The sequence below is a fragment of the Mya arenaria genome, chromosome 3 (genome assembly GCF_026914265.1).
Source record: "Mya arenaria isolate MELC-2E11 chromosome 3, ASM2691426v1".
NCBI classification, from domain to species: domain Eukaryota; kingdom Metazoa; phylum Mollusca; class Bivalvia; order Myida; family Myidae; genus Mya; species Mya arenaria.
Genome location: NC_069124.1, coordinates 42,737,929 through 42,749,717, shown reverse-complemented (window position 1 = coordinate 42,749,717; position 11,789 = coordinate 42,737,929). Strand labels below are relative to the sequence as shown.

At 38.3% G+C, this 11,789-nt stretch overlaps 1 protein-coding gene across 1 annotated transcript; it reads left to right on the top strand.

The window, feature by feature from the left end:
* Positions 1 to 9,742, top strand: LOC128228708 (uncharacterized). The gene is made up of 8 exons (XM_052940176.1): positions 1 to 423; positions 2,060 to 2,156; positions 3,473 to 3,529; positions 4,503 to 4,687; positions 5,588 to 5,724; positions 6,364 to 6,531; positions 8,781 to 9,113; positions 9,330 to 9,742. Exons 1-8 carry the CDS (start codon positions 367 to 369, stop codon positions 9,436 to 9,438), a joined length of 1,143 nt encoding a protein of 380 aa, XP_052796136.1. The 5' UTR covers positions 1 to 366; the 3' UTR covers positions 9,439 to 9,742.
* Positions 9,743 to 11,789: the final 2,047 nt, after the last annotated feature.

The following is an 11,789-nucleotide window of genomic DNA, read 5'->3' as shown; positions in this document are numbered from 1 at the left end:
GTAAATACATTTGACAAAAAATAAGAAACACTTGTTATTTTACAAGCTAATAAGGTTCAAGGAGTGTTTTTAGAGTTTGTTTTCCTGAGGGTTTTTTTCCGGATAAGATTGACTTGAGATAACAACAAAGAGATAGATGGTATAAATGGAGATTACTCGTGATCGCATCATATTGAAACCGACATTGTAAGGGAAACGCGTGCCAATGGAACCTCGGAGTAAGGAGAATTAAAGAGAGCGTTTCAGAAGTTTCGAAAATTATAGTCCGTGTTTTATTTATTCTGTGATCTGTTAACATAAAACACTTTGACTTATATTTTCCATTTGTCTTATTGCCGGAGATACATTCTAAAGGAACATTCCAGAATGAAGTGTGTGATATTTTTCGTTACTGTCGTCGCGTTGGGAACATACAGCATGGAGGTATGAAAAAGATTCCTTGTTTTAATGTGAAATAGAAATATTACTTTTTATGATGATGATGATGATGATGATGATGATGATGATGATGATGATGATGATGATGATGATGATGATGACGAAGACGAAGACGATGATAACGACGACGATGATAACGACGACAATGGCAAATCATTAGGAGTGTTGACACTAAGATATTGACGACCGGAACCCTTTATCAAAATGTGATATTTGTTATATATTGTTTTTGAAGTGGACAATTCTGAATTGAGTTACTAACGCGGTTAAACAAAAAGCTGTAGCGTGATTGGTCGATTGACATTACAAATGTTTCAGTAAAGGTTTAGATTTCCGTCTTTTTAGTATGAGTCCCTGTGGGCGAGTGGATAAAGTTTCGGTTTTCAAAAAAAAATACTGTATCGATCGCTTTCCACTAAAACCCGTTTTTTTCCTTTAGTGTATTTATCTTTGGCAATTTCGGTATCAAATAGTAAAATATTTATAATATAAGTGTGTTCAGATGCATTATCGGGAAATTACTTTTAGTGCCAAAACATGGGCGAGGTTCTTTATAATATTTTTTCTAAGAATTGAGGTCAGGATTTGGTATTTTCTACAGCAAACCGCTCAATCCCCCCTTACACCCCCCCCACCCTTCTTCCACCAAAATCGGAAAAATAATTACGCTCACCATGGTTTGATTTCTGTCGGGAAACACATCCGACCTCATGAATATAGATGCAGTTTCAGTGAACTGTAATTATTTACGGGGGAATTTTGAATCATCCCGGCCCGGTATAACCAATAAGAAAATAACATCGTTCAAGTAATGATTAGATAGTTCTTTAGGACTTTGTGATATTGAAGTGCCAGGAATCGATCATTAAGTCTTCTATCACAGAGGTTGAGTTCGCCATGGCCTTCCAGTGAACCCACTGAGAGTTCACCATCCACATCCACCAATTTCCAGACAAACTGGAAACAGGGTCAACCATTGTTGAGGATTTGATCTGTATTCGATCTTTGACGTTCATGAATGAACCTCACATATGTCATCGTCTTCGTATGTCCATCCTGATTTTAAAGTTGTGCATGCAACCCACAATCAAACAGAAAAGGGGAAATACTTTGAAATGAATTCAATTCTGAGTATGCTTCTTTAGTTACGTTAATAATGTTTTTATCATCCCTTTGGTTGGAAACTCGTGCATGCGTGCGTGCGTGCGTGCGTGCGTGCGTGTGTGTTAGTATGTGTGTGTGAGTGTGTATATGTGTGTCGATAAAACAGATATCGATAAGACAACATGATCATATCACCAGTAAATGAATGAAGAACTAAATCCCCCACCGGGCAAAATCGTCCACCGGAATTTTTTTTTTTTTTGCTTAGGCACTAATACCCACTAGTGCTTTGAAACTATTTCTTATGTTGTTTCTCAGAAGAAACTGATGTTAAAAGTGTGCTTAAAAGAAAAATTATGCAACATATTACAAAAATGGTAAATAACCTTCGAAAATGGCAAGAAAGGTTATGTAGTATATGGTATATACAATATACGCTTCCATACGCCCATACCTGTGGCGGTTAGCAATGGAACTAGGAAGTCAAGTAACTCTTGAAATTCATCGTTTCTTGCAGTTGGACCCAGATTTTGAGTTGGAGCTGGCACATAACATGGAAGAGGACTCGGCTAATTTCCTCTGTAAATACATGGCCGCTGAAGATTGTGAAGCAAGTGAGTTATTGTGGCTCATATTCGTATATGGAAAATATACACAGATGCATTACAGTCGAGTCCGATGGCTCGAACTCGCTTGGCTCGATAAAGGAACGATTTATTTATACTGATGTAGACAGTCACGCTTGGCTCGATTTTTCCGAGTCTCGAGGTATTTTAGCCGTTTCTTGGGAATTCGAGCCAACGGGGTTCGACTGTATTTGTGTTTGAAGGCTTTGTCACCATGCTCGAACCACAAGAAGCCATGTAAGAATCTATCTAATAGTTAAACAATGTGAGTATAATATTTTGATAGAGTTATAAGACATAGTAAATTAATCAAATAAGTTTTTTCTATTTTTGTGGTCAGAATTAAGCTTTATTTGAACTACATCTCCCGTTACTGAATTTCACACTTAACATAACCAGATGTTCGCAGGAAAAACCCGAAACCACCCTTCCAACAATAAGACATATATCTCGGTTCTACGAAAGGGGATTCATAAACAAAGTTGCGCCTCAGTTCGCTCCACTCCTCTAACGTCAATTTCTTTAATCGCTCATCCTTTGTTTGACAACAATGATATAAGATAATATAACCTTGACTTAAAGCTGCAGTCACACCGATGAACAATTTTGACTTTTTAAAAAAATGTCTCAGAATCAGCTGATTTTGGCATCAATGCCTTCTCTTCATCATGATAGATAACTCACAATAGAACAGATCTCAATTATTTGGAAATCTGTCGCAAATCTCCTTTTTTAAAGCTGCACTCTCACAGATTTACCGTTTTTCCAACTTTTTTTTATTTTTGTCTTGGAATTAGATTGTTTTGCGTAAATGTCTGCAAACTAATGATGAAAGACTGCTGACAAAAGATCAGATCGCAGATCTTCATATTTCCACTCCAAATTTAATGTTTTATGGCTTAAACCGTTACTAACGGTTTAAGAAAACTGCATAAAACATCAATTTTGGGACGAAAATATGTAAAGTTGCGATCTGATCTTTTGTCAGCAGTCTTTTATCACTGGTTTGCAGATATTTATGCAAAAATTTGCTCTTTCAAAGACAAAAAATAGAAAAGTTGTCAAAACGTTCAATCTGTGAGAGTGCAGCTTTAAAGCGTTAGTAACGCATTTAGACATAAAATAAAAAACTTTCGAATTCAAATAAGATAAACTGCGAGCTGGTCTTTTGTCAGCAGTCTTATATCATTGGTTTCTAGACATTTACGTAAACATTGGCTGATTCCAAGACAATTTTTTTTTGTCCAAACGGTCAACCTGTGAGATAGCATAGAATATTCTTGGAAATTGTGTTTCTATTTCAGTGATGAATGCCACAAGGCCACAAGATACTGACGACGAAAAAGTTGTGGTCTCACAAGGTAAAGTACTTCACAGTTATATAATTATTAGAACGTCCAATACAAGTAGAAAATATCTCTGCTAACTAAAACAATATATATCAAACAACAGAAATATGCAAAATAATTTCTGTGCATAGTGTCGCTGATACTACTGTTCCGATGGAAACCGCCACAGTTGATATGATTCGTAAAATGATAAGTGTCTGCCTGCTCGTTGTATATGGTCACTAAATGTACATTTCATTATACTGTGAAATCATAAATATACGTGGGATATTAATTTTCGTGGATTTCATTGGTTTGCTTACCCACGAAATCAAGATCCCTGAATGAAAAGTTACCTTTACTTTTTAAATCATATTGTCAATGCAAAATGGTATATAATAATATATATGTGTATGCACAAAATATACTTGGTCGCGGTATAAAACTTGTAAGGACCTAAATAATTGTTTATTTTACTGTTATATGGTTTATATTATATATTATCTAACCTAGATGTACATTAAAGTCCATTATTAGTACTTGCATACAGATTTTGTACGACATTGTCGGAACATTAAAACAAACTGAATGAATATCAACGTTCTGTGTGGCACATGTAAACTGTGCTCAGTATTCACCTATTGTGTCAATCGTAACAACTCGGCCATCTCCGGAAGCTTCGAGATAGACAATCGGAACACCTAGGCCAGTATCCAACAGGAATTAGCGAAGGAATTCGTCTATCTCGAACCTTGCCGGAGACGGCCGAGTTGTTACGATAGCAAATTCCTGTTGGATACTGGCCGAGGTGTTCCGATTGCTATTGCGTTTGAGCGTCGCAACTCGGTTTTGCTTCTTATATAAACCTTTAATCGATTATTAAATTAAACACCCTGACATCTAGTAGTAGACAACGAAATTCGGTGGAACGCATTGCTCCTCGATCTATTAATTTATGACTTTTGCGAAGAAGGATGTTTCTATTTTACCCGTATTCTGTCCTTAGGTCCTGCGGAGATCGCCATTTTTGACGCGTGTAACCCGCGGGAAATGACGATTGCTCTGCCGCGGCATCCTGACCCCTCCATCACCGTCTGGCCCACATGCACACGTGCTATGCGCTGTGGAGGATGCTGTACTAGCGACGTTTTCTCTTGTGAGCCAACAGCAACCGAGGAAAGATTTATGAGAGTAAGTACACAATATACCGTGCAAAAGAAGTGTTATGTGTGGTTATTTTTTTACCTGATGAACGATTTACCATTCGTCCCCATGGCTTAGAATGTCGTGGCCACGAATTGCTATATTGTTCCTACGACTTACTAACTCGTGGCCACGACTTTGTTAGGTCTTGCCCACGACTTACTTACTCATGGCCACGACTTTGTTAGGTCGTGTCCACGACTTACTTACTCGTTCAAACAACTAAGAATGTACATGTAGTGGCCAAGATTCCAACGACACAGTTTTATTACTTACAAGAATATACATGGCATGGCCACGACATACTATGTGTTGCAAATTGTTTTTACCGGCACTATATAATGTTATTCATGTGGCATTTTTAGACAATTTGCGCATGTGCGCGGGTAGTATAAAGGTTACACACCAACATTGCCTCTATAAGTCCAATCGGAACTACTCGGCCCTTTTCTACGAAAACAACCTCGGATGTATGCCGGTACATCAGTAGAAGTAGTTCGTAAACTTTTGAATTATATAATTGATTAAATGTAGTGTTTTAGCTTGTATTTGTAGATCTAAGTTTAAATTGATAGCCAGTTAAGTGTATTATTGCATTCATAATTATGATTCCATAGAGTTAAGTAAAAAAGTTTAACTGCTAAATTAAAATTACTACACGGTCTACTTGCAGCGTTGTTAAAGTGTACCGATTTCGAACATTGTAAACCATCCATATACATTAGAGGTTGTTTTCGTAGAAAATGGCCGAGGAGTTCCGAATGCTCTTGTTCAATGTAAAATGAATATTTTACGACAACATTTAAAGGTATTTCGAGCGAATGCAGTCTATAATAACCATATATATTCTTTACAAGCTTTAAACATGGAGTTCTATGTCTGTTTTAGGTGTTCGACACAAAGCTGCCGTACCCCGGGGCTCACCGATTCACGTTCCTGGGGGTACGGGTCGTCACGGTGATCGAGCACACACAGTGTGATGCCCAGTGCAAAACCAAACCTCATGAGTGCCACAAGTTCCAAGTGTAAGTAAAGTTGGACTTGTTCTTATTTTGTCGTCGTCGTTGTTGTCGTTGGTGGTGGTTGTGGTGGTGGTGGTGGTATTGGTCTTGGTGGTAGTGGCGGTGGTTATGTAGATGCTGTTAGTGGTGGTGGTGGTGGTTGGTTTGATGGTGATGATGTTGGTGTTGTTGTTGTTGTTAGTGGTGGTGGTGGTGATGCTGTTGTTGGTGGTTGTGGTTGTGATGGTGATGGTGTTGATGTTGGTGGTGGTGGTGGTGGTGGTGGAGGTTGAAGTGTTGTAGTTACTGATGTTATTATTATTGTTGTCTCGTTTATGGACACATCCAGTGTGAAGCCCGGTCCTAAAGGTTAATAATGTAAATAGAAATTTGATGTGGTTATTGCAACGTGCTGTTATAACGGTATCAAGATTTTAACGGAAACATGTACAAAAAGTTATGGTCTATTAAGACATATAGTTTACTAGAATAAGTTATGTGTGTGGTGATTTCATGCCGTTATGCGATTAAACCTTTTCAAGGGTAGTGAGGCAACACTTTACGTCTAAGATATTTGATATAAATGTCAATGACGTTAGTTTACATTCCTGCTTGCTTCGTTTAATATTGTATCTTATTGGATTCATGCTTCTTCCATACCAGGTACGAGGCCCGGAAGTGCCGGTGTGTGTGTCGACCAGAGCGGATGAGGCTAGTTGGCACGTGCAGCGGGCAGCAGATATGGGACGAGTCCGAGTGCGACTGTATCTGCCCGAACCGGAACACAGCCTCTTGCCCAGAGCCCTCGTACTTCTCGACAACCACGTGCAGGTGGGTAGATGAGCAAAATATTAATTAAATGTTAGAGCGACGCTCTTATTCCAAATCAATACACACACATGTATAACAAACATATATATTTTGAGTGATAAAACTATTACTACTTACAAGAAAAAAGTTGATGCATAGCATCAAGTCGGCGCAATGAAATTAGAAGAGAAACGTGCATGCAGATAACCAAAAATGGTTATTATTTCAATGATAATATTTTGTTTTATGTTGGGTGTACATATGCTCGAAGGACATTATGGTTATTTTTTCCCCAAGCTAATCCTCCAGTTAAAACTGAATAATAACAAAAAATATACATACGTCTCTTCGGATGAAATAGAGTCAATGGTCTTATACATAGATTTCAATAGCATTAAATTCACCTTTTATTTGTACCGGCATGTTCTGTGAATTCCTTGCTTTATATTTTGTACAAGTTTATGTAACACATTTCACTCATATGAGTATATAGAATGGGGATAAAAATACTATATATCAAAGGAAATTATCTGGAGTTCATTCTTTCGAATGACATTTTCAAAACAAACAAATAAGCTCAAGGTTAATTTTTCAAAACTCGGCTTTTTTGCTGTCACCAAGGGAGATTACTGCGTAGGAGGTTTACAGACATAAAGGATATTTTAATAGTACCGTGTAACCTTCATCTATATCAATCGGAACACCTCGGCCTGTATCTATCTCGGAGATGGCCGAGTTGTTATTATGATTGATAGTATTTAAAATCAAAACGATAAGCAGGGCTATTATAATTCAAGGTTTCATTATCAATTAAAGTGTAAAGTTTTATAAAACAAACTAAACTTTATATTTTATTATGCAACGTGGAAACCATTGAAAGCATTGTTCTGCAATTTATGAACTAGTCCCTAAGTTGGAATATTTCTTAAGTAATATAAAATAGGGCGCTGACTAATAAAACATTTTTTTTTTATTTCTAAATAACAAATCATTCAACGTTCAGACTTAGACAACCTTTCCGTCTCTGAAGAACGATCTATTCAACGTTCAGACTTAGACAACCTTTCCGTCTCTGAGGAACGATCTATTCAACGTTCAGACTTCGAACACTTGTTTTTGGTTCTAAAGACCAAATCATTCAAAATTCAGACTTAAAACACATTGAAAATTGAAAGAACAAGCCATTCAGGTCAGACTTAGATCACTTTTTTGCCGGGTTAAAAGAACAAACCATTCAAATTTCAGTCTTAGATCACTGTTTGATTCACAAGAACGAACAATTCAAAGTTCAGACATAGAACACTTTTTTGGATCTGATGAACACATTATTCAACATTCAGACTTAGAACACTTCTTTGGATTTGATGAACAAACCATTCAACGTCCAGACTTAGAACATATTTTTGGATCTGATGAACAAACAAGTCAACGTTCAGACTTAGAACACTTTTTTGCATCTGATGAACAAACCATTCAACGTCCACACTTAGAACACATTTTTGGATCTGATGAACAAACCATTCAACGTCCAGACTTAGAACACATTTTTGGATCTGATGAACAAACCATTCAACGTCCACACTTAGAACACATTTTTGGATCTGATGAACAAACAATTCAACGTTCAGACTTAGAACACTTTTTGTATCTGATGTACAAATTATTCATTGTCCAGACTAAGAACACTTTTTTGATCTAATGAACAAACCATTTAACGTCCAGACTTAGAACGCTTTTTTTTTGGATCTGATGAACAAACCATTCAACGTCCAGACTTAGAACACTTTTTTGGATCTGATGAACAAACCATTCAACGTCCAGACTTAGAACACTTTTTTGGATCTAATGAACAAACCATTCAACGTTCAGACTTAGAACACTTTTTTGGATCTAATGAACAAACCATTCAACATCCAGACTTAGAACACTTTTTTGGATCTGATGAACAAACCATTCAACGTTTAGACCTATATCGCGTATAGGCCGAAAAAAAACACTGCTCAAACCAAACTATTTAAAAATAATTGTACAAGTTAATTGAATTTAGTTTAATATTTTTACCGTTTCTGCTCATTCATTAGCAATGTTTCAACACAACTGCAAGTCTTGGGTCTTTCTTTTATGTGTTACACGGGTAATTCCATTTCTTGATTAAATCAAAAATAATAAAATAATTCCAAATTTTTATTTGTTATTGATATTTTCACCTGTGGCTATTCGCCAATTTTCAAGCTTTTATCATATATTTCGAAATATCAACTCTGTTGAAGATGCACGCTGAAAACGGGAGTAACTGGTGAGATTGACCTCGAGAAAGTCATGAAGGGGCTGATGGGGAGGTCTGACATCATTCTCAAAAATAACGACGACACCGACAGCGACATCGATATGATCGCTGGAACCGGCGGCATGACGGACCTGGGAGACCTTGGCGTCGGTCCCATAGACGATGCCGCTGACGTTGATGACAAAGATGATACCGACGAGGATTGGACAACGACGGAACCAACCACGACCAGCACCACTTCCACCACCACGACAACAACTGCGTCTACGACGACGCCGACAACAACTACAGCTACAACAACCACGCCAAAACCGACGTAAGATAGTTTGTATAATATATGTATAAAATATATTGTTTATATGTTTTTGTTGAATCCTGTACTAAATCAGAAATTTAAAAAAACATGTAAAGGCACACGAAAGAGTTAGTAAATACGATAATTCGGCAGAATTTAAAAAAAAATCAAAAATCGTCTTCCTTAATTTTGATAAATAATATATGAAAATTATTCATTATCCCAATCCTTTTTCAGCGAGAAACCCTGCGCTGGGAAGACGTGCCCGGGAGTGTGGAAACTGGTGTTGCTCTCTAACGGAAACTGTCAGTGCGTTCCGCCGTCCTTCGGCGGCAGCCGCGGTTAAAGTCCGTCAGTGGTCAACGCGTAATCAACGCTATGCATAAAATTAGAAATAAGACCATGAGTTATTCCAACATATGGACAATTATAATTATATAAATAACATACACGTACATGGTAACCATTTGGATCGCCTTCGGACTGTTTTTATCATCTTGCAAACACACATAAGTAGAAAATAGTTTTTGGTAATTTAGACTGTGTTACTAAATTGCAAATTGTTGTTACGACCTTTTTTAATGTACATACGTTTGGTACAGGTGTGGTAGAACTAGTTTAAATGTTGCTTTTAATAAATATTCCACGAGTTTTTTTTGTCATTTGCTATACTGAAAGAGCGTATTTGTGGCTCTGAAATAGAACAGAATGTATGTTTGCATAGATTTCAAAGTTTTAAGGTGCACAGCATAGGTTAATGCAAAACATTTTTTTTTTCAATTTAAATGCATTATCGTGTTTAACTCAGTTGGCTTAAATAAAAAAATATGAATATGATTTAGGTACAGATTAAAAAAACATATTAGCGATATTTTTGCGCTTTTTTAAACTTATATGCCTAGTTTAAGCCTTCTATTATTACCCCCCCCCCCCCCCCCCCCCCGTGTACTCGTGTATTTGTACACAACCTCTGTTAATTGATCTTAATCTTATTGCCTAATTGTCTTATCAGATCTCCAATCTGAGTATCCTGCTGTGAAGTTTTGGATGTTTTATTATAAAATGGACGCTAAATAGCCCTGAGCCAATAAACGAATACACAGGAAAATGGCCCCTACTGCGACACCAGTGCTATTAGCAGGAGATGCACAGCAGGGGATTTTCATGCCAAACATTCCTTAAACTAGGCCTTTAAGAATTTTTAGGCCACGTATATATTAATTAAATGCATCAATATTGAAGAATTGGTGAGCGTTTAAAAGCCGTTAAAATAATGTTTGAATCCGGTTTTCCGACCTACCCTATTTTGCCCCCAGCTTAAAACATTGTATTGCATTGAGATATGTTTTATTGTTGTTTTCCATGGGAAATGGCCGAGGTGTTTCGAATGGCAACAGCCTTGCGTTCTGTCGCGCACGTTTATCAAACAGTTCTTTTAAAGTTTATTTATACATGCACTCGGGCAAACCAATTCGGCGAGTGCTCCGTTAGATTGTTTGTCATATAACGTTTCTGGAGCAAATTGCATAGTCAAAATGTTACCCTGGTTAGAGCTACCATTTTTCTTTAACGTGCATCAGTGAATATCACTTTCACACGGGACCCCCATTTAACGTCCTTCTCTGAAGACGATTAGTATTTTTGGTAGTGGTATTTTTAAGCGAACCGGCGACCGCTGAACTTACAGTCATGGTTACCACAAGGCACAGGTCCCCCACTTCACACACCACACTTGTGAAGCGAACCGGCGACCCCTCGGCTGACAGTCATGGACTATCACAAGACCAAAGATCCGCTACTTCACAACGCACGCACGCACGCACGCACGCACGCACGCACGCACGCACGCACGCACGCACACACACACACACACACACACACACCTCACTTGTGGAGCGAACCGGCGACCCTGGATTTACAGTCATGTGCTATCACAAGACCACGGGTCCGCCACTTCACACAACCTCATTTTTGGATCGAACCGGCGACCGATGGACCGACAGTCATGTGCTATCATCAGCCCACGGGTCCGCCACTTCACATACCTCACTTGTGGAGCGAACCGGCGACCGCTGAACTGAAGGTCATGTGTTATCACAAGACCACGGATCCGCCACTTCGCACACCTCACTTGTGAAGAGAACTGGCGAGCCCTGGATTGACAGTCATGTGTTATCACAAGACCACGGATCCGCCACTTCATACACTTCACTTGTGAAGCGAACTGGCGACCCCTGGATTGACAGTCATGTGTTATCACAAGATCACAGATCCGCCACTTCACAAACCTCACTTCAAACTGTTTTTTTGAGCATCCCTGTTATATCGTAGCGCCTCCACATCAAGCGCGGAAGCAACTCGCACACGTTTTCTCCCACCTCAGATAAATAGATCCATTAATTTTACCATGCTAGAAATTCTTTTCTCCCACCTCACCTCGGTAAACCTCGTTTCCGCAAAACACCCTACGCTCGGGTCGGAATGAACCTATCTTACACTCTCGGCCATGGAAGATACTTATATTCTCCCACCTCAGATAAGTAGATCCAATAATTTAACCATGCTAGATATTCTTATCTTGCCCACGGGCGAAGATAAAATGCCCGTATGGAACTCCTTTTACCACATTGTAATTACCTCCCTTGTTGAAGACTGTCGTCAGTAGCATCAAGGAAATCTTGTCATATGGTAATATTT

What these genes read in the sequence shown, in the direction of transcription:
- LOC128228708 (XM_052940176.1), top strand. Translation starts at nt 367, where the DNA reads ATGAAGTGTGTGATATTTTTCGTTACTGTCGTCGCGTTGGGAACATAC. An exon ending in AAAAGTTGTGGTCTCACAAG is followed by an intron (nt 3,530 to 4,502) that starts GTAAAGTACTTC and finishes TTCTGTCCTTAG; the next exon opens with GTCCTGCGGAGATCGCCATT. An exon ending in GAGTGCCACAAGTTCCAAGT is followed by an intron (nt 5,725 to 6,363) that starts GTAAGTAAAGTT and finishes CTTCCATACCAG; the next exon opens with GTACGAGGCCCGGAAGTGCC.